This window comes from Silurus aristotelis (assembly GCF_946808225.1).
Source record: "Silurus aristotelis genome assembly, chromosome: 3".
Taxonomy (NCBI): domain Eukaryota; kingdom Metazoa; phylum Chordata; class Actinopteri; order Siluriformes; family Siluridae; genus Silurus; species Silurus aristotelis.
Window position 1 is genome coordinate 10,076,287 of NC_139576.1, and position 27,541 is coordinate 10,103,827.

The 27,541-nt window shown below is 40.9% G+C and overlaps 1 protein-coding gene across 3 annotated transcripts; it reads left to right on the forward strand.

The window, feature by feature from the left end:
• Positions 1–1,700: 1,700 nt before the first annotated feature.
• Positions 1,701–27,225, forward strand: LOC310723691 (gamma-glutamylaminecyclotransferase-like). Of its 3 annotated transcripts, XM_083537077.1 has the most exons (3): positions 1,702–1,878; positions 3,767–3,809; positions 3,975–4,594. In XM_083537077.1, exon 3 carries the CDS (start codon positions 4,008–4,010, stop codon positions 4,473–4,475), a length of 468 nt encoding a protein of 155 aa, XP_083393203.1. In that variant the 5' UTR covers positions 1,702–1,878; positions 3,767–3,809; positions 3,975–4,007; the 3' UTR covers positions 4,476–4,594. The 3 variants fall into 3 exon arrangements, with proteins under 3 accessions (XP_083393204.1, XP_083393203.1, XP_083393202.1); XM_083537078.1 differs by lacking the exon at positions 3,767–3,809 and having other exon boundaries at positions 1,701–1,878; XM_083537076.1 differs by lacking the exons at positions 3,767–3,809; positions 3,975–4,594 and adding an exon at positions 25,810–27,225 and having other exon boundaries at positions 1,704–1,878.
• The last annotated feature ends 316 nt before the right edge of the window (positions 27,226–27,541 follow it).

Below are 27,541 nucleotides of genomic sequence, written 5' to 3' on the forward strand. Positions count from 1 at the left end.
TATATATATATATATATATATATATATATATATACACACACACACAACACACACACATTTTTCAATGATTCTGTTGGTACTACTGTTCGTGGCCTACATTTCATTTAACAGTAGGGGGGGACAATAAATATAAAATTTCTCATGAGCAATTTTTGAAGGGGACACAAATAATAGTCAAATTGTACTTATAAAGACACAGTGTCCCCACAGTGAACAACTTTGCTTTTATCATTATTATTGTAGCATGAAGACTGCGTCATTATGGTTATTTTCAAAGTTTTTCCCAGGTTCAATGACAAAGCAAAACAAGGAATACAATTTTTTTTATTTAAAATTAATTAAGACACTTAAGAACAGAATAGAAATTGATTATACAAAAAAAAAAAATACACTGGGGTCAGTTCAGACATAGCACAGTGCTTATTTAGTAATGCACAGATAAACAATATGCTAATTGTGTGTTAATGTTAAGTTAACATCATACCAAGTCATCCCAAATAAAACACTGCATGAGAAACAGCTTTGGTGTGTTAGTGTCAGTGCACTATGCTACAAGCTAATGTAAACAAGCTAACGTTCACTAGATAAGTCATATTTTAATCGCGAATAGAGCAGATTCATGGAAAATTACATCGGAAATCAGCATTTGTGCCGCAACTAATTTATAAATGAATCTGCATTAACTAGATTAAAGAGAATCGCTTTACTTAAAGTGAATAAAATCCCCTAGTTAATGGAGTTGAACATTAATTGAGCAGCAGACACATACCTGACTCGTGTGTGTAGAGTAGGTGAGATGAACTGGGAAAGCAGGCGGTGGGTCAAACCACTGTGAGGAAGGGGGGGGGGGAACTCAACTGTTTTTGAATGCATTTTTTGCGGGGTTTTTTTCCTACTTCCTACTTACACAATTATTTAGGTATACATACATATATTTTTTACAATAGAGAGTGCGATATTTAAAAAAAAAAAATTGGGCGGGGGGAGAACCCTCGGAAGGGGAGGGACATGCCCCCTCCGTCCCCCCATGATTTACGCCCATGCTACTGTTGGTACTACTGTTGGCTCGTTCATGAATGAGTCTTTAATTTTAAACGAGTCTTTAATATGATTCAGAAGAACGAGTCTCTAAGAATGATTCATCCATTTTCTACTGAACGCGCATGAGCAAAGCATCTCAAAATCTTCGAAGGTTATATACAGGAAACAGAATACAGAAGTTCATCACATGAGTCCTCCGGTCCGAGTGGTTCGTCTATTTGTCACGTGACTCCCATAAACGCTTTGAAATTGATTCATGGATCAAAGAAACGAAATAAACTAAATGGCAAAAAATAAAAGACTCTTTCAATTTGGAAATCGAGTCACAAAGATTATCCGATCTTTGCATCACTAGTTGCACATATGTTTATCTGCAATTGTCAGCGTTTGTCAGTTTGCACGATGCTGCTATTTGCAATTTTGGTAGATGTAAAACTGGAATATATATTATTATTATTATTATTATTATTATTATTATTATTATTATTATTATTATTTTTCCATATATATATATATATATATATATATATATATATATATATATAGAGAGAGAGAGAGAGAGAGAGAGAGAGAGAGAGAGAGAGAGAGAGAGAGAGAGGAGAAGGCTTCATTCTTGCTGATTCGACAATTAAAAAAGCTTTTTTTTTTTGCTATCGCTATTGAGAGAGGACCTTTATGTTGAAATCCTTCCTTGAGGAGCTACTACCTGTTCAGCACTTTGCACGGACGCTCGTGTGTAATCCACGTTGTTTAAAAAGTGCCTTATAGACACTGTTTGGCATTCTGACATTTTTTCCCCAAGTATTTTCGGATTAGTAGGACTATTTTAAATTGAAGGTAAGATTTCAGACTGTTTCCACTATTGTTATAAATTTTATATATATATATATATATATATGTGTGTGTGTGTGTGTGTATGTGTATATGTATGTATGTATGTGTATATGTATGTATGTATGTGTATATGTGTATGTATGTATGTATGTATGTATGTGTATATGTATGTGTATATACATATATACACATACATACATATACACACACATTTTATATATATAAATTTTATAATAAAGGGTGGGAGGGTGGGGGAGGGTGAGAGGGAGGGTGAGAGGGAGGGTGAGAGGGAGGGTGAGAGGGAGAGGGAGGGTGAGAGGGAGGGTGAGAGGGAGAGAGAGGGGGGGGGGGGAGAGAGGGGGGGGGGAGGGGGGGGGAGAGAGGGAGAGAGAGGGGGGGGAGGGGGGGAGGGAGGGTGAGAGGGAGAGAGAGAGGGGGGGGGGGAGAGGGAGGGAGGGAGGGAGGGAGAGAGAGAGAGGGGGGGGGAGAGGGAGGGGGGGGGGGGGGGAGAGGGAGGGAGGGAGGGAGAGAGGGAGGGGGGGGGGAGGGGGGGGTGAGAGAGGGGGGGGGGGGAAACCTTGAAAGGAACCAGACTCAAAAGGGAACCCATCTTCATTTGGGTGATATCAAGAGTGTGATTATAGTCTTTACACAATACAGAACACTGGAGAGTGAGAACATGAGCACTGGAGTGTATGATTATGAGTAACGTCCTTTCTACAGTCTCATACAGTCAGTTGTGTTTATAAAACCAGGAGCTACTGAGCAACTCATATAATAGTTTAAGATCCAAAGCAGAAGAGCTTTATATTGCAAAAATGTTACTGTTGTAACAGTTGCATTTGGGGTTTTTTGTCATTTAAATAAAATAAATTGCGATTTTCTTTTTTCTGTTTGTTTTTGCTTCAGATGAATTTTTTCAAACTGTATATAAAGTTTCACTTTCAGTTACTCTAATGCAGATCTTCAAGTTTGTGCTTAAAAGTATTTTCGGCCACAGTGTAAAAACATTTAGTGACATGATCATTTCCTGGCAACTATTCTCGTATGTGAGCAATTACGAGGAGCATTTGTCAAAATTAAAGCAAGAAATGCTAGTCTTTTGTAGCATTTTTAAGTTGTAATGGTTAGGGTATAGATAGAGAAACTAAACTCCATAAACATGCAAGCTATAGATAGAAAATCTGCACATCGGCTATTACTGTAATTCTAAATCCTGGTCCTGCAATGTTTTCTAGAAAGTCCATAGCCCTGGCTTGTTAATGTTTTGTTGAGTTTAATAAGGTAATATTAAATGGAGATGTGAAGGGCAGAGGTAGTCCTTGATCAGGGTTGAGAAATACTGAAATAAAACACTAAGTACAGGAGCTGGAATGCAACTGCTAAAAATGTTATTGGTTTGATAATAACAATAATATATACTAATGTACAGGATAGATACATAGATCACTTTATTCATTCCAGAGGGATATTTATGTATTACAGCAGCAGCACACACAAAGAAAAATAATTCTACAGTAATTTACATTATAGATCAAACAAAAATACATAAAGATGCAGTGAGGGTGTGATGTGGTTCAACACAAGCCCGTTCAACTTCATATTATTATGCTGTAATGTTAAAAACTTGACAATTTATTACATTACTTTAATTACTTTTGATAAATGAAGCCTTTTCTCGTTGATCACATGTACAGCTGTACCTTACCTCCAACATAATAATATTTGTAGAATATAAAGTAAATGGAAAGGAAGTAAATAGATGGTGGTTTAAGTGTTTTTAGGAGATTCTATAATTTGCTCACCTTGGCTTTGAGTCTTTTAACACTCATTTTGCTAATAATATTTATAGTGGAAAAATAAAAACTTTATAATAATTTTTATATTTTAGAACTTTTACTATTGGATTAAAAGATACATTTTCTACAACTCTGGTAAGAGTCTTCTTTGTAAACATATATACCAGTACCATTGCAAATTTTCATCCACACTCCAATCAATTATTCTGTGAAAACAGTTTTGATAGATGTTTTTGGAAATGAACAACACTAGACCAGTTAACGATTGTTATTTAATAATGATTTTGTATCTCCTAAAAGGGGATTCTTAGCTTTCGACTACCAGCTACTCAGATGGCACATATTTTCGTATATGGCACTCTTAAAAAGGGCCAGCCCAACTACTACAGGATGTTGGACACCACTACAGGCAATGCCACGTTCCTTGGCCGTGCTCATACCGTTAAGAAATACCCCCTGGTGATAGCCAGCAAGTACAATATCCCCTTCCTCCTCAACATACCTGGAGAGGGACACCGTGTCCAGGGAGAAGTCTACAGTGTGGATGAACCGATGCTGAAGTTTCTTGACCGGTTTGAAAGCTGTCCACAAATGTACCAGCGAACAAATATCCTGCTTGAGGTGGAGGAGTGGGTTGAAGAAGGAGTGGGGACACCTCAAGTTGGCAGTACCATTGACACATTTGTGTACAGTACGACTACTTACAAGCCTGAGTGGCTCCATTTTCCTACCTATGACAACTATGATTCATATGGTGAACACGGTCTGCAGTATGTAACTCGAGAAGCCAGAGACTCTTGACTAATATTATTGGCTTGTTCTTCTACAGAAATAAACACAGCCATGCAAACATATTTTCCACAATGACCAAAATCATTCCTTTTTGCATTGGAAAATAAAAATAAAGACTTTTAATGCCAGTTCATTCTGTCAGTTTATTCTGTTAGTTAGCATTCCAATTTCTTTATACCAAGAACCATCTATTGGAAGCTATTGGGATTTTATGTACTCGGCCCAACCCATCCTCCAACACATTTTATAGCTACAGTATAATATTGTTAATCTCTTTTTAAAAATATACTTTTCTTCTTCTCCTATTAGGGGTTGCCACAGCGGATCATCTGTCTTCATACCCCCCTGTCCTATACATTTAACGTCTTTCTCCTCTTCGTCTCCTCCTTCGGCCAACAGTAGCCCAATTTCCACCCTTGTACCCTGTTGGCTAACGATACTTGTGGCGGTCGTTGGTAACCCGGGCCTCGACCGATCCGGTATAAATTTCTGATTCGTGATCCGCATATTTGATTTGACACGTTTCACGCTGGATGCCCTTCCTAAAGCAACCCTCCCCATTTATCTGGCCCTGGGACCGGCACTAAGAGTGCACTGGCTTGTGCAACCCTAATGGCTGGGTTTTAAAAAATATATTATGGATGTGGTGAGGAAAGACATGCATGTAGTTGGGTTGAAAGAGGCAAATGTAGAGGACAGGGGGGTATGGAGACAGATGATCTGCTGCGATGACCCCAAATGGGAAAAGCTGAAAGAACAAGGAGAAGAAGTCGTCAAGTCAAGAAGCTTTTATTGTCATTTCAACCATATAAAGCTGACGCAGTACACAGTGAAATGAAACGTTTCTTCTGAATCCTGGTGCTACATAAGCAGAAGAAGACACTAATTTACCATTAAAACCTACTGAAATACCAATTTCAGCATACAGATCAGCCATAGCATTAAACTCAATGGCAGGTGAAGTGATTAGTAGTGATTATCTCAGTACATTGAGAAATGGTGTGATAAAGCAGATAAAAATGTGTTTAAAGCAGACAAAAATAGGTAAAGTGTCTGAGCAACTTTGATAAGAGCCAACTGTGTAATGGCTGGACAACTGTGTGAAGCATCTCCTAAACAGCAAGTCTTATCAAGAGTTCCTGGTACAGTATGAAGTGATTAGTACCTACCAAAAGTGGTCCAAGGATGGACAATAGGTAAACCTGTGACAGGGTCATGTACATACAAGGCTTTTTGATGTTCATGGGGCTAACCTGCCTGGTCCAATCCCATAGAAGTGTAGCAGAAAATGCTGAAAGTGCTGGCCATAATAAAAAGGTGTTAGAACACACAGTTATTACAGTTTACAGTGCCCATGCTGACCTCTGTACACCACCGAAAGCACATTCAGTTTGGACATGAGCATCAAAACTCGACCATGACAGAATGGAAGAAGATAGCTTGGTCTGATGACTCATGTTTTCCTTTCCTTTATGTGAGCAGCCGGGTCCTTGTGTGTCAAATACCTGTGGAGATGGCACCAGAATGTACTGTACTGTATAAAGAAAGCAACTCGGTGGAGGCAGTATGATACTCCAGGCAATTTTCTGCTGAGAAACCTTGAAATATTACCATGAAGGAGAATGACATTTCTTCCAGCATGCTTGTTATTTTCAGATGTCAAAGTGCCTAATATATATACTTTGCCTACTTATAACCTTACAGTCTGAAACAGAGCTGAAAAATTCAGTTAAATTCTTTTAATTCTTGAATATAAAGAGCGCTCAACCCACACGCACTGTTATTTCTATACATTTCATTCATGTGTAATTTTCATTGCCATACAATAGTTAATTAAAAAAATGGTAGAATTAACATCAGATTTGATCGAAATTCTCTCATGACTTTTAAACATGCCTGCTCAGGTACAGGACTGACTCCTAATTGCATAGCACATTAACAAGTTTTTTCATGTAATAAAATTATTATTAAATAAACTAATAACACAATCATGATATGGAATTGAATCAGGAGGTCCAAAACTACAGAGTGTCTGACAAAATCAGGAACCAGTAAGAATATGTTGAGGAAATGTATTGATTTGCATATGATACAGCAGCCAAGAAATTGTGTAAGTATAAGGTTGAACTTGTGGAGTGTAGGTATAAACAATTAATACAAAAAAAAGTACAAGTCGTTTTACTTTCATAGGATCTCTTTAGAACGCGTTGAATGCCTGTACAGTGACTAGTAAATTCAGATTTGTCACAAAAGTCTGTTTTAATGAGAAATGCCACTTACACACAAATTATTGGTATTGAAGAAATACCAGAAATCGATAAGATAAAAGATTTTGGAGACCTGCGATGTTGTATGACAGTGGCATTGAGTAAAAGACAGGAGGTGGAGATGGAGGTAGCAGAGCTGAAGATGCTGACGTTTTCATTGGAGAGATGACGATAGACAGAATTAGAAATGAGTTTATTAGAGGGACTGCGCATGTAGGACGTTTTGGAGACAAAGTGAGAGAGGCGAGATTGAGATGGTTTGGACATGTGCAGAGGAGGGACATGGGGTATATCGGTAGGAGAATGCTGAGGATCAAGCCACCAGGAAGGAGGAAAAGAGGAAGACCAAGAAGGAGGTTTATAGATGTGGTGAGGGAAGACATGCAGGTAGTTGGTTTGAAAGAGGCAGATGTAGAGGACAGAGTGGTATGAGACGGATGATCCGCTGTGGCGACCCTTAATGGGAGAAGCCGAAAGAACAAAAAGAAGATTGGAGAAAGCATACTGTATATTGGATATTGGTTCCTGTTACAAAGACTGGAATTGGGTTTGGAAATATATTTGTTTATGCAACGGGATAGACATGCATATAATAAGACAATGTGTTTTCTATTCTATGATTGATTTGATTGTATTTATACAGTTATAATATTTACTACTTATGTTTAAGTCATGAGGGACATTTTATTGCTTTAGTTAAAATATTTGAAAGCCTTTACACTCAAAAATCAGGATTTTAGTATCAGTCTTGGTATCAGGCACAAAAAAGCCTTTTAAAAAAAGTAAAAACTTAAAAGTACTGGACTTTGTTGATGAAATTTTAGCAAAGTTACAGTCAAGCATTACAAACATTAAACAAAATTCCAATGCCATTATACAAAAAGTAAGAGACTGTTGAGTGTTTCACAACACGTAATTTAAACAAGCAAAAAAAATGGTCTTGAACATGCTGGCTACAGTGCAAGTGCAAGGAATATTGTAGCTATTAATATGGAAATGGAAATACTGGGTATACAGTGAGGAAAATAAGTATTTGAATACCCTGCTATTTTGCAACTTCTCCCACTTAGAAATCATGGAGGGGTCTGAATAGAATAGAATAGCCTTTATTTGTCACATATACATTACAGCACAGTGAAATTTGTTCTTCGCATATCCCAGTTTTGCTTGGAAACTAGGGTCAGAGCGCAGGGTCGGCCATGATACGGCGCCCCTGGAGCACAGAGGGTTAAGGGCCTTGCTCAAGGGCCTAAGAGTGGCAGCTTGGCAATACCGGGGCTTGAACCCCCGACCTTCCGATCAGTAATCCAGTGCCTTAACCACTGGAGCCACCACTCCCCCTCAATTGAAAACTGAAATTGTCATCTTAGGTGCATGTCCACTGTAAGAGACATAATCTAAAAAAAATAATCCAGAAATCACAATGTATGATTTAACTATTTATTTGTATGATACAGCTGCAAATAAGTATTTGAACACCTGAGAAAGTCAATGTTAATATTTGGTACAGTAGCCTTTGTTTGCAATTACAGAGGTCAAACGTTTCCTGTAGTTTTTCACCAGGTTTACACACAATGCAGGAGGGATTTTGGCCCACTCCTCCACACAGATTTTCTCTAGATCAGTCAGGTTTCTGGCCTGTCGCTAAGAAACACGGAGTTTGAGCTCCCTCCAAAGATTCTCTATTGGGTTTAGGTCTGGAGACTGGCTAGGCCATGCCAGAACCTTGATATGCTTCTTACAGAGCCACTCCTTGGTTATCCTGGCTGTGTGCTTCGGGTCATTGTCATGCTGGAAGACCCAGCTTCGACCCATCTTCAATGCTCTAACTGAGGGAAGGAGGTTGTTCCCCAAAATCTCACAATACATGGCCCCGGTCATCCTCTCCTTAATACAGTGCAGTCGCCCTGTCCCATGTGCAGAAAAACACCTCCAAAGCATGATGCTACCAATTCAATTAATTTCAATTCAATTCAATTCATTTTTATTTGTATAGTGCTTTTAAAAATGAACATTGTCTCAAAGCAGCTTTACACAGATAATGCGGTGATTAAAAATGAATATGTTCTTTATGAGTAAGTTTGTCCCTGATGAGCAAGCCGGTGGCGACTGTGGCAAGGAAAAACTCCCCGAGATGGCATAAGGAAGAAACCTTGAGAGGAACCAGACTCAAGAGGGAACCCATCCTCATCTGGGTTACACCAAATGTCCATTTGTGGCAGGTATACAATGTTGCAGGGTACAGTGATGATGATCAAAAGCGAACTGTATTCCTGAGTCAGTGTAGGAGACTGTTGACATCAACTACAGTCCAATCCATCCTCAAAGTTTCCGTTCTTACTCCGGAATTTCATGGAACCACCCAGGATGTTGATGACAAACCTTCCCCAGCTGCACAGAGTGGCCTCCAGTCAAAGAGAACACTATCCAGAGGCAGGCCTGGACGAAGTGGGAAGATCCACGGAGGGGAGAGGGGCAGGAACAGTGGTAACTGGAGCCTCAGGAGCATGTTTAACTCGACCAAAAGAGAGAGAGAGAGAGAGAGAGAGAGAGAGAGAGGAGGGTGACAGGAAGAGAAGGATATGGATTATTAAGTGAACCTATTGTTGCATGAGAGTTAAAGTCACTGTGCAGTTTGGACTCCGGCAAGACTCGCTATGGCAGCATAACTAAAAGGGAGAACCAGACGGCAACACAGACATGAGGGAACTCTGGGATAAGAGACGACCCACCACACCACCATCAACAAACCTGATTGAACGCGTGAATGTGAGGGGACGACAGCATACAAATATCCCAGTTTACCAAACACTCTATATCAATGTTCCCTCCAGATCTGAGCCTTTACCTAAGAAAAATCTACTGATTAAAGGCTTGACTGAATAAATATGTTTTCAACCTCAACCTAAACACTGAGACTGTGTCTGAGTCCCGAACACTGATAGGAAGGCTGTTCCATAACTTCTTCTTCTTCTTCTTCTTTCGGCTGCTCCCATTAGGGGTCGCCACAGCGGATCATCCGTCTCCATACCACCCTGTCCTCTACATCTGCCTCTTTCACACCAACTACCTGCATGTCTTCCCTCACCACATCCATAAACCTCCTCCTTGGCCTTCCTCTTTTCCTCCTACCTGGTGGCTCCATCTTCAGCATTTTTCTACCAATATAATTCATGTCCCTTCTCTGCACATGTCCAAACCATCTCAATCTCGCCTCCCTCACCTTGTCACCAAAACATCCTACCTGTGCTGTCCCTCTAATAAACTCATTTCTAATCTTGTCCATCCTCGTCACTCCCAACGAAAACCTTAACATCTTCAGCTCTGCTACCTCCAGCTCCATCTCCTGTCTTTTACTCAATGCCACTGTCTCTAATCCATACAACATCGCAGGTCTCACCACAGTCCTATAAACTTTCCCTTTCATTCTTGCAGATACCCTACTATCACAAATCACTCCTGTCACTCTTCTCCACCCACTCCACCCTGCCTGCACTCTTTTCTTTACTTCTCTAACACACTCTCCATTACTTTGCACTGTTGACCCCAGGTACCTGAACTCCTCCACCTTCTCCACCTCTTCTCCCTGCAACCGCATCACTCCACTGCCCTCCCTCTCATTCACACACATGTACTCTGTCTTACTCCTACTGACTTTCATTCCCCTTCTCTCAAGCGCATATCTCCACCTCTCCAGGCTCTTCTCAACCTGCTCTCTACTCTCACCACAAATCACAATATCATCTGCAAACATCATAGTCCAGGGAGACTCCTGTCTGACCTCGTCCGTCAACCTGTCCATCACCACTGCAAACAGGAAAGGGCTCAGGGCCGATCCTTGATGCAGTCCAACCTTCACCCTGAACCAGTCTGTCGTACCTACTGCACACTTCACTGCCGTCACACTGTCCTCATACATGTCCTGCCCCACCCTCACATACTTCTCTGACACACCTGACTTGCTCATACAATACCACAACTCCTCTCTCGGCACCCTGTCGTACGCTTTCTCTAAATCCACAAATCCACAATGCAGCTCCTTATGTCCTTCTCTATACTTCTCCATCAACATCCTCAAAGCAAATAAGGCATCTGTGGTGCTCTTCCTCGGCATGAAACCATATTGTTGCTCACAGATGGTCACCTCTTCTCTCAGCCTGGCTTCCACTACTCTTTCCCATAACTTCATGGTGTGACTGATCAACTTAATTCCCCTGTAGTTACTGCAGGTCTGCACATCTCCCTTATGTTTAAAGATCGGTACCAGCACACTCCTTCTCCATTTCTCAGGCATCCTCTCCCCTTCCAGAATCCTGTTAAACAATCTGGTTAAAAACTCCACTGCCATCTCTCCTAAACATCTCCACGCTTCTACCGGTATGTCATCTGGTCCAACCGACTTTCCATTCTTCATCCTCTTAATCGCTGCTCTCACTTCCTCCTTACTAATCCTATCTACATCTTGCTTCACCAACTCCACATCCTCCAACCTTCTCTCTCTCTGATTTTCATCATTCATCAGCTGCTCAAAATACTCCCTCCATCTTCTTAACACACTCTCCTCATTAGTCAACACATTTCCCTCTCCATCCTTTATTGCTCTAACTTGCAGTACATCCTTCCCAGCTCAGTCCCTCTGCCTGGCCAATCGGTACAAATCCTTTTCTCCTTCCTTAGTGTCCAACCTCTTATACAGCTCCTCATATGCCTTTTCCTTGGCTTTCGCCACATCCCTTTTTACCTGCTGCCGCATCTCCTTGTACTCCTGCCTACTTTTCTCATCACTCTGTCAATCCCACTTCTGTTTTGCCAACCTCTTTCCCCTAATGCTCTCCTGCACTTTCTCATTCCACCACCACGTCTTCTTGTCTTGCTTTCTATTTCCAGATGTCACACCAAGTACTTTTCTAGCTGCCTCCCTCATCACTCCTGCAGTAGTTGCCCAATCATCCGGCACCTCTTCACCACCACCAAGCCCCTGTCTGACCTCTTCCTCCTTCAGTTTCCACCATCTTAGTCTTCTTTCAATCCTTACTTTCCTTCTCTTCTTCTTCACCTCCAAAACGATCCTACAGACCACCATCTGATGCTGTCTAGCTACACTGTCCCCCGCCAACACCTTACAGTCTCCAATCTCCTTCAGGTTGCATCTAATACACAGAACATAATGCACCTGTGTGCACCTTCCTCCACTCTTATACGTCACCCTATGATCCTCCTTCTTCTTAAAATACGTGTTCACCACTGCCATTTCCATCCTTTTAGCAAAATCTACCACCATCTGCCCTTCCACATTCCTCTCCTTGAAACCATACCTACCCATCACCTCCTCATCACCTCTGTTCCCTTCACCTATATGCCCATTAAAGTCTGCCCCAATCACCAATCGTTCTTTCCTAGGTACACCATCTACCACTTCATCTAATTCACTCCAGAATCTTTCCTTCTCCTCCATCTCACAGCCAACTTGTGGAGCATAGGCACTGATGACATTTATCATCATCCCTTCAACCTCCACCTTCACGATCATCACCCTATCAGAAACTCTCTTCACCTCCACTACACTCTTACTGTACTCTTCCTTCAGAATCACCCCTACACCATTTCTCTTTCCATCCACACCATGATAAAACAGTTTAAACCCACCTCCAATGTTCCTGGCCTTACTCCCTTTCCACTTGGTCTCCTGAACACACAGCATATCTACCTTTCTCCTCTCCATCATATCAGCTACCTCTCTCCCTTTACCCGTCATAGTACCAACATTTAAAGTACCAACCCGAACCTCTACTCTCCTACACTGCTCCTTTTCCTGCCATCTCTGTAGACGTCTTTCTCCTCTCCTTCTCCTCCTTCGGCCAACAGTAGCCCAATTTCCACCGGTACCCTGTCGGCTAACGATACCTGTGGCGGTCGTTGTTAACCCGGGCCTCGACCGATCCAGTATGAAATTCTCATTTGTGATCCGCATATTTGATTTGGCACATGTTTTACGCTGGATGCCCTTCCTAACGCAACCCTCCCCATTTACCCGGGCTTGGGACCGGCACTAAGAGTGCACTGGCTTGTGCCCCCCTAATGGCTGGGTTAGGAAGGCTGTTCCATAACTGCGGGGCTTTATAAGAGAAAGATCTGCCCCCTGCTGTAATCTTCATTATTGGAGGAACCAACAGATAGCCAGCACCTTTTGATCTAAGTAGGCGTGGAGGATCATACTGGTACAGAAGTTCACTCAGATACTGCGGTGCTAAACCATTAAGTACTTAATACGTCAGTAGTAGTATTTTATAATCAATGCGAGATTTGATTGGGAGCCAGTGTAGACTGATTAATACAGGGGTGATGTGGTCATATTTCCTAGATCTAGTGAGGACTCTTGCTGCTGCATTCTGAACTAACTGAAGCTTATTTATGCACTTACTTACAAAAGCATGAACTAGTTTTTCTGCATCCTGTAACAACATCATATTTCTAATTTTAGCAATATTTCTAAGGTGAAAGAAGGCGATCATGGTAATATTATTCACGTGAGCCTCAAAGGAAAGACTCGGGTCAATAATCACACCAAGGTAATCGGAAAGTTTGCTACTAGCTGCATGTGGTCCTAGTAAAAGTACTGTAGCTGCACTGGTTCAATTAATAATTCCCACGCATCGTACTGATGTTGTTTGAGTTTATTCACACACTCTCTCACTCGCTCTCTCTTCAAACACCGTGAAAACTATAAAAAATATAAACATATAACATTTAAATACACATCTCACAATCACAATAAACATCCACAAACACAATCCATTCATAATTAGTCTAATACAACTTATATATATAATACTTAACACATTCTACATAACAGCACATAAACAACATTATAATATTAGACACAATATTAACAGTTACCGTGTGCGCCTTTTGAACCACATGCAGATAAATGGTAGTTATTTGTGCAAGCCGTTCATATCAGCATGTTCACGTGTCCATGTCTTTGCTACGCTCTGACCCATAATTCCCTATTTCCGCGCACAACCCTGGCATCACGTGTACATCACATCGTTTAAAGAAACATGCACATACACATTCTCTGAACATTACGTTTCATTTTTAACCTTCTGTTTAAATTTCCATGAATTGAAATGAACTTGTAATAACAACAAAAACAGTTAAACTGTCTTGCAGACATTTACACTCCCACCAATTACTTTGATTTATGAAAACTTTATAAACATGTTTGATTAAATCTAGTAATTCCAGAACCACATACCAGAAACAGTTATCAACCCTTACATACAATTAATGTTTCAAATATTCTTTCATTTGTGAGTGTTTAAATTATTTCTAATGAAACACACTTTAGTTGTTTTCTATGAGTACAACTAACTTATGGATAGGACGTTCCAGAATGGAAAGGTTATTGTGTCTTTTACCCTCTTTACCTAACTTTCTATCTCCTATTTGTATTGTGACCTTTCGCACCAATCCATCTTCTTCTTTACAAACATCAATCACTTTTCCAAGCCTCCATTCATTGCGTGGAATCTCTTCCTCTTTGACAATAACAATATCTCCAATCCTCACATTCCGTTTTGGAGTATGCCAGCGTTGTCTGAGGGTGATGTTTGCAAGATATTCTCTCCTCCATCTACACCAGAATTGCTCTGCAAGATATTGTACCCTGCGCCACCTTTTCTTGGCATACATATCTTCTGCTACAAATTTCCCTGGTGGAGGCAACGGAACAGAAGCTTTCATAGTAAGTAAATGGTTTGGGGTAAGGGGCTTTAGGCTTTTTGGATCATTAAGTGTGTTGATGGTCAGTGGACGGCTGTTGATAATTGACATGGCTTCGTAGAAGAATGTTCTTAAAGAAGCATCATCTAATCTGCCAGCACTTTGCGATAAGACCCAGCTTAGAACACTCCTAACGGTCCTGATCTGCCTTTCCCAAATACCACCCATATGACTGGCATCGGGCACATTCATTGTGAAGTCACATTGTTTTTGGGCTAGGTAAGCAGTCAGTCTGTCTTTATCCACTTCCTTTAGTGCTCTTGACAGTTAATTTTTTGCCCCAACAAAATCTGAGCCTCGATCAGACCTGATTTCTTTCACAGCTCCACGAATAGCTATAAAACACCGTAGGGCATTTATAAAGGCATCAGTTGTCAAGTCATCCAACATTTCAACGTGAACTGCTCTGGAGGAAAGACAGGTGAATATGAGACCATACCTCTTTGCGACCTTGTTTGGTGTGAAATGGCCCAAAACAATCGATTCCACAGTATGAAAAGGGTGGTGATGGTTCAGTACGATTAATAGGTAGATCCGCCATCCTTTGTGTTTCTGTTGGCCTGCGAGCTCTCCTGCAGGTAACACATTGTTTTATGTAGTTGGCTACAACTTTGCTGCCACCAATGACCCAGTAACCATTGGCTCTCAGTTCATTGAGGGTCTGCCCTCTGCCTTGATGCTGAGTTTTATCGTGGCAGTAATCCAGGATTAAATGTGTGACCACACCTGCCTTAGGGAGGATCACTGGATGCTTCATGTCCAGAGGTAAGTTAGCTTTCTTTAGTCTCCCTCCCACCCTAAGGACACCATCTTGTAGCATTGGGTCAAGCTGGAACAATGGATGGTTATTTGGCAGTTTGTCATGACCCAGTATTTCCATTTCCTTTTTGAAGGCATCTCTCTGTGCTAATTTTATGAGTACAATGCTGGCTTTCCTCAAGTCTTCAACATTTATGGGCCTTGGTATTTTGTCTCTTTTTGCTAGTAGCTGGATCCGAGCAACCACATTTAATGCTGTATGCCATTTTGAGAAACGATTAAATCTCTCCAAAAAATTGTCCTCTTGTATTACTTTGGTTTGCAGAACCTGTGTTGTTTTGATTTCAGGATTTCCCACCAAGAGCTCTGGAGTTGACTTTGGTATGACAATCTCTCTTCTCCACAAGAACTTTGGTCCAGTAAGCCAGTCTGAATTAATCAACTCCGAAACACTAAGGCCTCTAGATGCTTGATCCGCTGGATTTTGGTCTGTATCGATGTAGTTCCACTGTGCAGGGTCTGATGCTTCTCTGATTCTTTGGACACGATTGGCAACGAAAACGTGGAACCTTCGGGCATCGTTATTGATGTAACCTAAGACTACTTTAGAATCAGTCCAAAAATATTCTTGGTCAATTTTGAGCTCTAGTTCTTCTCTTAACATACTACTGACTGCTGAGGAGACCACTGCAGCTGTTAACTCGAGTCTAGGTATGGTAACAACCTTTGTGGGTGCAACCCTTGCTTTACCTATGCCTAAAGAGCAGTGCACCTTGTCTTCACTGAGCAATCGTATATATGTGCACTGACCGTACCCGTGGCTACTCGCATCGGAAAAGTGATGGAGTTCAATTCTCTGCACTCTTTCCAGATTTTGGGGAATGAAACATCTTGGGATCTGAAGTTTTTCCAGATTCTTTAGATCATTTAACCAGCTTTCCCATTGGGGTCTTAACTCTCCAGGCAGCGGTTCATCCCATTGAAATGCCTTTTTGGCACATCTCCTGTAGTACTTTCTTTCCCTGCAGTAGAAAAGGGGCTAGAGAGGATTCCTCGCCGTGTTGCTGGTTTCTTATCCAGAGCAACCTTAAAAGGAAAAGGCATCACTATTCACACTCCACTTTACTCCCAACACAGTCTGGACAGGGAGGTTGTCATGACTGAGGTCTACATCCTGAACTCCACTAGCTCTTTCACTGTCAGGAATTGACTCCAGAACTTCTCTGTTGTTAGAGATGAACTTATGAAGATGCAATCTTCCTTTAGCACACACATTTTGTGCTTCCTTCACAAGGTTGATAGCTGTGTCCACATCTTCTACGCTAGCAATGCCATCATCAACATAGAAATTCTTCCTTATGAAGTTGGCTGCTGCAGGATACTCCTTTTCATTTTGGCTTGCGAGATACTTCATTCCATAATTTGCACAGGCAGGAGAGGATGCCGCTCCAAAAAGATGGACTTTCATACGATATTCCTTTGGCTCAGAATTCGTATCCCCATGTTCCCACCATAGGAACCGTAAGTAATCTCTGTCCTCCTGGCTTACATGGAACCTGTGGAACATCTTCTCAACATCACAGATGACTGCAACTGGGTATTTGCGGAATCTGCAAAGCACTCCTGTTAGGCCATTGGTAAGATCAGGCCCAGATAGCAAATGATCGTTTAGGGCCGTCTATTATATTTGGCAGAGCAGTCGAACACAACCCTAATTCTGTTTGGCTTTCTAGGGTGATAGACACCTTGGTGAGGAATATACCACGTATTTCCTGCTCTGGGTGAGTGCTCAGCTCTCTCCGCATCACTATCCTTAAATACTCCTTCCATAAATTTAATGTAGTCATCCTTGAATTTGGGATCTTTATCAAGTCTTCCTTTCAGACGCTTCAGTCTTAGTAGAGCCAACCGCTTATTCTCTGGAAGCTGGGGCCGTGCCTTAAAAGGTAGGGGCATTTCCAGGTGCCCATCTGCATTGTAGCATATTTTTTCATTCAGCAACTGCATAAACTGTATGTCATCTTGCGATATGCTCTTTTCCCCAGGGCTTGTGTCTTTGAAGTCTGATTCTAGGGCTCTGATGACAGTGGCTGGTGTCAATAGTGGAATTTCTTTGACGGATACATGATGGCACAGGCCTTAACCTCTGACGGCTTCGCAACCCGTGGTGAGCTGCCAACGATGCTCCATCCCAGGTCCGTCTTAATGGCATATGGCTCCTCGTCACCTCCTATAATGACTTGTCGTGGAGCCAGTGCCCTAGAGCAGTCATAGCCTATTAATATTCCGACCTTACAATCCATCAACTTTGGAATTTCTGGTGCTATTCTGTTCAGATGGTTCCACCTTCTGGCTGTTTCAGGGGTTGGAATGTGGGAACGCTCAAGAGGGATGAAATCTCTTGTATAGGCAGGTGGCAAGTTGACAAGACTTTGGGAGGAAAACCCCCCTAACTCTAAGCCCACTAACTCACTTTGAATAATGGAATCTTTTCCCATCATTGTTGTTAGTTTTAGCTTGACAGGCTCTAAACTTGCTCCCACCTCTTCACATACCTCTTGATCTACAAAGGTGTTGCTACTCTGTGTGTCCAATAAAGCATAAACTAGTGTCTCCTTTTCAGGAGCTGTGATCAAGGAAATCCATACAGGCACTATCATAGATGTGCTCTCACCATCACCTCTGTCCACACAACAAGAAAGAGAAGTTGTTGTTTCTTCAGATTGCATAGCATGAGATGATGTGTCTGCTGTGGTAGAATAACGGTCTTCGTGCAGTGGTGTTGGATGGCGCTTCTTACATATGGCACAAATAGCTTTACTCTTACAGTCCTTCGAGTTGTGTCCTCTCCTAAGACAGCTGAAGCAGAGATTGTTGTCAAATATGAACCTTTTCTTGCCTTCTTCTGGCTTGTTAGTAAACCTTTGAGATTTGTGGATAAAATGGTTTTCTCCACAGCACATGCAAGGAACTGGGTTTGAACCTGAAAATGGGACATTTCCTTTCCTAGTTCCATTTGAGGTTTTTGTTTTGTGTTCTACAGCACTGTAAGCTTGCATCTCTGCGTTTGACCTATTTGGCGCTTTCACATTTGTAATCAATGCATTAGCTCTTTGTCGTCTTACATCTCTAGCTGGTTTTTCTTCAGGTGACTTTAAGGCACTAAGGGAAGTTACAGGGTTGCATGCAATTTCTGCTTCTTGTGCCATAAATTTAGCAGACTCCTTAAAATTGGGGTATTCTTCCGTTTTTCTCAACTGCTTTGTCACATGCTGGTTCCAGCAAAAAGTTACCCAGTCTGGAAGTTTTTGCAACATCTTTTGATTTTCCTCACAGTCATTTAACACTTGAAGTCCTTTGACATATGGCATAGCATTATTGCATGCTGTGAGAGAATCACTGAATTGTCTCAATTTAACTGGGTCCCTTGAACCTATCTTTGGCCAGTTATTCAGTTTCTCTCTAAATGCCCGCTGAATCACAAAGGGGTGTCCGTATCTAGAATTCAGTGCATCCCATGCTTGGTCATAAGCTTTATCATCCTTCCTAAAGAAGCTTCCTTCTAACACACATCGTGCTTCTCCACTGACATATTTTTGTAGGTAGAACAACCTATCAGCTGGATTTGTGCATCGTCTTTCAATCAATGCCTTGAAACTTGCACTCCACTCTAAGAATTTAAGTGGATCCCCTGAGAAGACTGAGGGCTCAGGTGCTGGAAGTCTGGTGAGTGTCATTGTGTCATGTAGGGCTTGTGCTAATGATGCATCATTGTTTGTATGGTTTGTTTGCACATTGTCCTTGTTCTCACAAATCTGTTGATTTTTTATTTCCTTTTGAGAAACTGGAGGAGGATAGGCTGCTTTATTGCTTGGTGATCTGCTTTGATTACATGCTTCCCCTGAATCTGCTTCCGAGTATGCTTTAAGCTTAGCCGCTATTACTTGCAGATCTCTTTCATTTTCGAGTCTCTTAAGTTCTTGCCTTTGTGCAGCAATAGCCTCTTCCATCTTTATTTCAGCCTGCTTTGCTGCGAGCCGTGCAGCATACTCTGCTCTTTTTGTTATGATGCTTGGTTGTTCTAATGAGCACCATGAGTGGTTACTTTGAGCGGTAGATTTGGAAATTGAAGTCTCAAATATTGACTGGGCATACTCTTTGTCAAGCACCATATGAAGTCTAGCATTTTCTGCCTTAGCATCAAATTCCTCCATCCCTACTTCACTCATACAAACTTTCATTAGCCCCATTAAATCTGCTGTTACTGCTGTGCAGGAATCCATCTTTCTTCTCATGTCAGAGGAAGGTACTGACTGGGATCGAATATTTTCATACAGTTCTCTTACTTGTATTTCCAGCTCTTCTACAGCATCAAGCATGTCACATAAATCTTCGTCAGAGCACTCATCCTTGAGTTTGGTACGTGTGGTTTTAACTTGCTCTTTCCAGCTTCCATATAACTTAATGAATTTGTTCTCCTTCTGAGAAACCTCTTGTTGCCTAAGCTCCTGCATTTTTGGGGTTAATTTTCTATCCCGTGAGGACTTTCTAGGTTCCTTTTCCTTGGAAGTGACAGAGGTTGACTCTATTGCTATCTGGTGCATTTCTGTTGTGGTCAATTCTGACTGAATGGACTCAATTTGTCCAGTTGGTTCTTCAACTTGTGATGTCTCTCTATGAACTGACATTATATTAGACACTGTCTTTGTCACCAAGTATTTGCTAACTCTGTGTATAACCTTTGCGACTATGTCAGTATGATACTAATATTTTAGTAACTTTTCACTCATAAACTCTTAATGCATTTTTTCACTTTCACAGAATGCACACACTTAAACCTTTTAGATCAAAACACATTATAACATGTATAATAGCATCACTAAAGCAAGAACAACAATAGAACAATAACAATAGCAATAATATAGTTTCTATATATGTAATTATGTTCAATTAAACCCAGGTATATATTTTAACACGTCATTTTTTCAGTTTCTTTTGTACAATGTTTACGAATTTGTGGAGATAGCAAAGTCAAACCTGATATTGTTTATGCCGTCATACTCTTCTGACTGTAGAGAGTAATATATTACAGTAACGTTGCACTTGAAGCCTTGGTTGTAAAGGATATTTGCAAAACCGTAGTCTACGCTGGTGAATGTCGCCCTCTCTGGTGAATCAGTGTACTGTCTTTAATGTGGCCAGGAGCCAACACTCCCGTCTTCTCTCAATCAGCAAACTGATGCTCCGCCCACACTCAGCGATAGTCTTCTCTCCGGATCATCGCCAATCTTCTTTGGCAATACCGGCGGTACGTTTTCACTGTAGCTGCACTGGTTCAATTAATAATGCCCACGCATCGTACTGATGTTGTTTGAGTTTATTCACACACTCTCTCACTCGCTCTCTCTTCAAACACCGTGAAAACTATAAAAAATATAAACATGTAACATTTAAATACACATCTCACAATCACAATAAACATCCACAAACACAATCCATTCATAATTAGTCCCGATCACGACATTACAATACACAATACACTTATATACAACTCATATATATAAAATACTTAACACGTTCTACATAACAGCACATAAACAACATTATAATATTAGACACAATATTAACAGTTACCGTGTGCGCCTTTTGAACCACTTGCAGATAAATAGTAGTTATTTGTGCAAGCCGTTCATATCAGCATGTTCACGTGTCCATGTCTTTGCTACGCTCTGACCCATAATTCCCTATTCCCGCGCACAACCCTGGCATCACGTGTACATCACATCGTTTAAAGAAACATGCACATACACATTCTCTGAACATTACGTTTCATTTTTAACCTTCTGTTTAAATTTCCATGAATTGAAAAGAACTTGTAATAACAACAAAAACAGTTAAACTGTCTTGCAGACATTTACAAGTACTTCCGTCTTATCTGAGTTTAGCAGAAGAAAGTTATCGAGCATCCACTGTCTGATGTCCTTTACACATTTTTCAACATTGTTAAGCTGATCTCTCTCATCTGGCTTTGCTGAAATATACAGCTGTGTATCATCAGCATAGCAATGGAATCTAATACCATGTTTATGAAAAATTTCTCCAAGAGGCAGCATATATAAAGAGAAAAGCAGAGGGCCTAAGACAGATCCTTGAGGAACACCAAACTTTACCTCAGAGAGTGTGGAGAACTCACCATTTACATCAACAAATTGATAGCGATCAGTCAAATAAGACCTGAGCCAAGAGAGAGCTGTTCCTTTTATTCCAACAACGTTCTCAAGTCTAGCAAGTAGTATAGTGTGATCAATGGTGTCAAAAGCTGCACTAAGGTCGAGCAAAAGAAGTAAGGAGACAAAACCCTGATCAGAGGCCAATAACAGGTCATTTACCACCTTAACCAGCGCCGTCCCTGTGCTATGATAAGGCCGAAATCCTGACTGATACATTTCAAAAATGTTATTCATAAGTAGGTGTGAGCATAACTGCTGTGCTACAACCTTTTCTAAAATTTTGGATATGAAGGGGAGATTTGATATTGGTTTGTAGTTGGACAGCTGACATGGGTCAAGGTCAGGTTTCTTTATTAGGGGGTGGATAACTGCCAGTTTGAAGGATTTTGGTACAAAACCAGTGCTAATGGAAGAGTTTATTATTTTTAAAACAGGTTCAATTACCTCTGGAATTAGCTGTTTAAAGAAACTTGTAGGCAAGGGATCGAGAATGCAGGTTGATGATTTTGATGAGGAAATTAATGAAATTAAGTCATTCTCGTGAATAGGAGTGAAACTTTGTAATTGATTGTCTGTTATAATTACACTGCTGTCTACAGGGTTACTTGTAAAATAATTTGGATTTATATTAACCGTCTGGATTCTTTGCCTGATGTTTTCAATTTCATTGTTAAAAAAGTTCATTAAATCATTACTACCTATTGATGGTGTGCATGTGAGTGCAGTGCTTTTATTCCCTGTTAATTTTGCTACCGTGCTGAATAGAAATCTAGGATTATGCTTGTTATTTTCTATGAGGGTGGAGAAATATGCTGATCTAGCAGCACCAAGAGATTTTCTATAAATTAGGAGGCTCTCCTTCCATGCTAGTTGAAATACTGTTCATTTTGTTTGACGCCATTTACGTTCTAATTTTCGAGTGGTCTGTTTTAAGGTGCGTGTATGATCATTATACCACTGTGCTAATTTTTTCTCCCTGATCATTTTGGTCTTAAGGGGAGCTACATCATCTAGGGTATAACGTAATGTTGATTCTAGGTATTCAGTGGCCCAGTCGAGCTCTGGAGATCTATCTAATATCGTAATTTCTGGAAGATTGTTAATAAAACGCGCTGCTGTAGCTGACGTGAAAGTAACACGATAACGTGGTGAAGTACTAATGCAATGACTAAGGCAGATTTTAATAGAGATGAGATAATGGTCTGAAATAGCTTCAGACTGTGGAATTATGACTACGTTTTTTATTTTTAATCCAAATGTTAACAACAAATCGAGAGTGTGTCCACCACTATGAGTGGGTCAACATTCTGATTAATTTCAACTGAATCTAGAATGGACACAACAGCTGCTCTTAAGGAGTCTTCCTGATTATCAAAATGAATGTTAAAATCACCAACAATTAATGCTTTGTCTAAAGAAGTAGCTAAATTTGTGATGAAATCTGCAAATTCTATGAGAAAATCAGAGTAGGGCCCTGGGGGTCTATAAATAATAATTAGTGGAATTGAATGACTGGACCTGCTTTCAGACACTGAATATTTTATGCTGGTGTAAAGAACTTCAAATGTTTTACATTTGTGTTTAGTCTTTTGTGTGAAGCTTAGATTATTATTATAAATATCTGCGACTCCAACTCCTCTGCCATTTAGACAGGGTTGGTGTATGTAACTATACCCAGGAGGACTCGCTTCATTTAATGCTAAATATTTATTCGGTTTAATCCATGTTTCTGTTAAACACATTATTTTATACTCCAGGTCGGTGATAATTTCGTTTATAGTAAGCGTTTTAGACGTGAGAGATCTAATATTCAGCAATCCTATCTTTAGATCAGAGGTGCTGGCTATGCGTTCAGTCCTATTTAATTAAATGTTAATCAGGTTACTAAAACAGACTTTCTAAGAATTCCTATATTTTGATTTAGCTCGGGGGACAGACACAGTCTCAATTTGATGGATCCTGAGTGACGACTCTGTGCAGCTAGCAGACGGTCGGTTTAGCCTGTCTGTCTGCTCCCTGGCCTTGGCACTAGACAGTCACTTGTTAACTAGTGCTGTTCTGAGACTATGACCTATACTACAAGAAATGAGAGCAGCACCTTCCCGAGTGGGATGGACACCGTCCCGCCCTAACAGGCCAGCCTTGCCCTCAAAAATGCTCCAATTATTAATGAAGCCCACATTGTTTTTGGAGCACCACTCGGACATCCAGCAGTTCAGCGACCATAACCTGCTGTAGGCTACATCGCCATGTCGCATTGGGATGAGGCCAGAGCATGTTACTGCATCGGACATTGCCTTCGCTAATTTAAACACCTCTATAATATTACTCTTAGTAACCTCTGACTGTCAAAGGCGTATATCATTAGCTCCTATGTGAAAAACTATCTTAGAGAACCTGTGCTTTCCTAAGAATCAAAAAGCTGACCTGCTATGTCCGGCGCCCTGGCTCCCGGTATACACATAACCTGTGCTGCTGGTGCCCCTAAAGGTCTAGCTAATTTCACGTGCCTCAGAATGGAGTCTCCTAAAACCCGAGCTCTTTCAGGTTTCTCAGCGGGTGCTTCACTGAGGAGAGCAAACCTGTTGGACACGTGAAGCGGAGAGGAATGGTGCTCCCGTGGGCGAGCCTTAGCGTTAGCTTTGGCTTTGTGAGTATGCCGCCGAGTCGTCACCCATTCGCCCCGCTGCGAGGGCTCTAATGCCGGAGTCCGGGGGAATATTAACTTCACCTAGGGCATCCAAACTTTCCCCTGCAGAACCTGGACTGCTCTCACACTCACTACTTCTCTCTAGACTCTGGATGCGCTCCTCTAATGCTAAGATCTTCTCTATCAAAGAGCAAACTAGCTTACACTTCTTACAGATAAAATTATCGCTAACAACGGAGAGAGACTGACTAAACATGTCACACTTCACACACTGAATGAACTGGATGTTCGCCATAGCAGAGAAATTACGTACCTTAATGTGGTTAATGTAGTGTGTGTTCGTAGTTCTGGTGGGAATGTCCTCCACGCACTGCTTTCAAATTCTCAAAACGATGACAAGTGTATCCAGGTCACAATACAGCTGTAACCAATCAGACTGAATCCAAGCTCAGAATCTAGCTCAGTGGTTAAGATGCTGGGATACTGATCGGAAGGTTGGGAATTTAAGCCATGGTATTGCCAAGCTGACACTCTTGACAGTATGCTTCACAGTAGGGATGGTGTTCTTGGGATGGTACTCATCATTCTTCTTCTCCCAAACATGTTTAGTGGAATTATGACCCAAAAGTTCTATTTTGGTCTTATCTGACCACATGACTTTCTACCATGACTCCTCTGGATCATCCAAATGGTCATTGGCAAACTTAAGACGTGCCTGGTCATCCTGGTTTAAGCAGGGGAACCTTCCGTGCCATGCATGATTTCAAACCATGACGTCTTAGTGTATTACCAACAGTAACCTTGGAAACAGTGGTCCCAGCTCTTTTCAGGTCATTGACCAGCTCCCCTCGTGTAGTTCTGGGCTGATTTCTTACCTTCCTTAGGATCATTGAGACCCCACGAGGTGAGATCTTGCATGGAGCACCAGTCCGAGAGAGATTGACAGTCATGTTTAGCTTCTTCCACTTTCTAATGATTGCTCCAACAGTGGACCTTTTTTCACCAAGCTGCTTGGCAATTTCCCCGTAGCCCTTTCCAGCCTTGTCGAGGTGTACAATTTTGTCTCTAGTGTCTTTGGACAGCTCTTTGGTCTTGGCCATGTTAGTAGTTGGATTCTTACTGATTGAATGGGGTGGACAGGTGTCTTTATGCAGCTAACGACCTCAAACAGGTGCATCTAATTTAGGATAATATATGTAGTGAAGGTGGACATTTTAAAGGCAGACTAACAGGTCTTTGAGGATCAGAATTCTAGCTGATAGACAGGTGTTCAAATACTTATTTGCATACAAATAAATAGTTTCAAAATCATATATTGTGATTTCTGGATTATTTTTTTTTTAGATTATGTCTCTCACAGTGGACATGCACACGATTTCAGACCCCTCCATGATTTCTAAGTGGGAGAACTTGCAAAATAGCAGGGTGTTCAAATACTTATTTTCCTCACTGTATTTCATGGAAAACTGATCATATTTATGTGTTTATATGTATTATAGTATTCCTATGTTTTAAGTATTATAGACAAAGACAAAGCAGACAAATTGAGATTGTTGAGTCATATTTAATTGATTAATAAAATACTTTCTACAAATTGTTCAATAAATATTTACAAATGTAAAATATTAATTAATTATTTATTTATTTTGCAGATTAAGCTGATAACATGGCCCACCTCCTTTGGAATCCAAGAAAAATTCACATAGGCACAGCCTTTATGGTGTTTACATTGCTTTGCACAATATCAATGTATTTAAAGTACAGTAAATTTGTCATTCAAAAAGCAGGCCAACCTACCCCTAGAGCTGCAATCCAGAAGCCTTCCACATTTTCAAATTCGGCTTGTCCAGCATCTATTTCAACCATGAGCATAACACCTATTAGAGACACCAGATCCCTAATGCTGTCTGCTTTCGTCAGTGATGATTCAAATGGACAGGCAAATATCATAACCATAATGAACCAGATCCATTCTGAGCTATTTACCTGTATATTCTGCTGTTACCAGCAGGGACTCAGTATATCTCCTGTCAAACTGGACACACACATTGATAATTTTGGATTCCCTTTTGTGACCACAGATGCATTTTGTAACATAGAGCCAACATGCAATGCCACACACATGACCATATCGAGACCAAAGAACCTTCTGGAGATTCATAGTCACCTTTATTTGCCTATACACAAGCTTCTGCTGAATAGGAGGGACTTTGACGTGGACTTCACGCTATGCATTTCTTGCTTGTTTGGAGGATATAATAATGTCCTTCAGTTTGTGCAGACTATAGAGACATACAAGCTTCTCGGTGTGGAACACGTAGTTATCTACAACAACAGCTGTGGCCCAGACCTAGAGAGAGTCTTGCGCAGCTACAAGGAAGATGGCATTCTGGAAATCATTCCCTGGCCTATCGATCACTTTCTGAAACCATCCAAAGGCTGGAACCATGAGGTGCACTCAGGTGAAGTACACTACTATGGGCAACAGGCCACATTAAACGACTGCATCCAAAGGAACAGGCAGAGGTCCAAATACGTGATTCTGACAGACGCCGATGAAATCATCATGCCGTATCAACACTCATCTCTGAACCAACTCATGACTAAACTCCAGCAAAACAACCCTCATGTGGTGGCTTTCATCTTTTGGGCCCATGTCTTCTCTAAAGAAATTACCAGAGGCAGTGAGAGATTTGACTTTCCTGAGTGGAGGAATGTCCCTGGTGTCAATATACTGAGACACATCCACAAGGAACCCTTAAAGTGGTGGGTCAACAACAATAGCAAGATGATAGTTGACCCGAGAAAGGTGATGCAGGCATCTGTCCACATTGTTCATAAAATCAATGGAAAGTCTTTCTGGGTGCCTCGAGATTTGGCTATTGTCATGCACACTGCTAAACCGAAGCGTCCTGAATTGGACATCGAGAAGCTGATCACGGACAGTAAGATTTGGGATTATGCAGAAAGACTGATACCCAATGTAAATAAAGTCCTGCACAAGGCTGGGATTTTAAAGTGGGTAAAAAAAGAAAAATGGTAAACACGGCTAGTCGTTCGAATTTTGGTACCTGCTTTTTTTTTTTTTTTTATAAAAAATAAAGATCATTAAAAAAAATTAAAAATAAATCACAACTCTGTAAACTTTTTTTTTTATGGATTCATATGCATTACTCAGTTTGAACATATGAAACAGCTTTTGTGCAAAACTCTCATTAGGTCCCTGTGGCTGTTAGGTGTTTACTTGAATTGACGTACTAGGGGTGGACTAGGGATGGTAAGATTCACTGATAGGTGCATCGGCATAAAAGTTAACAATGTGATGCGTCGATTAAACAAAATGTGCATTTGTTGGCATTTGTATCGAAATGCAGCGTTTTTTTT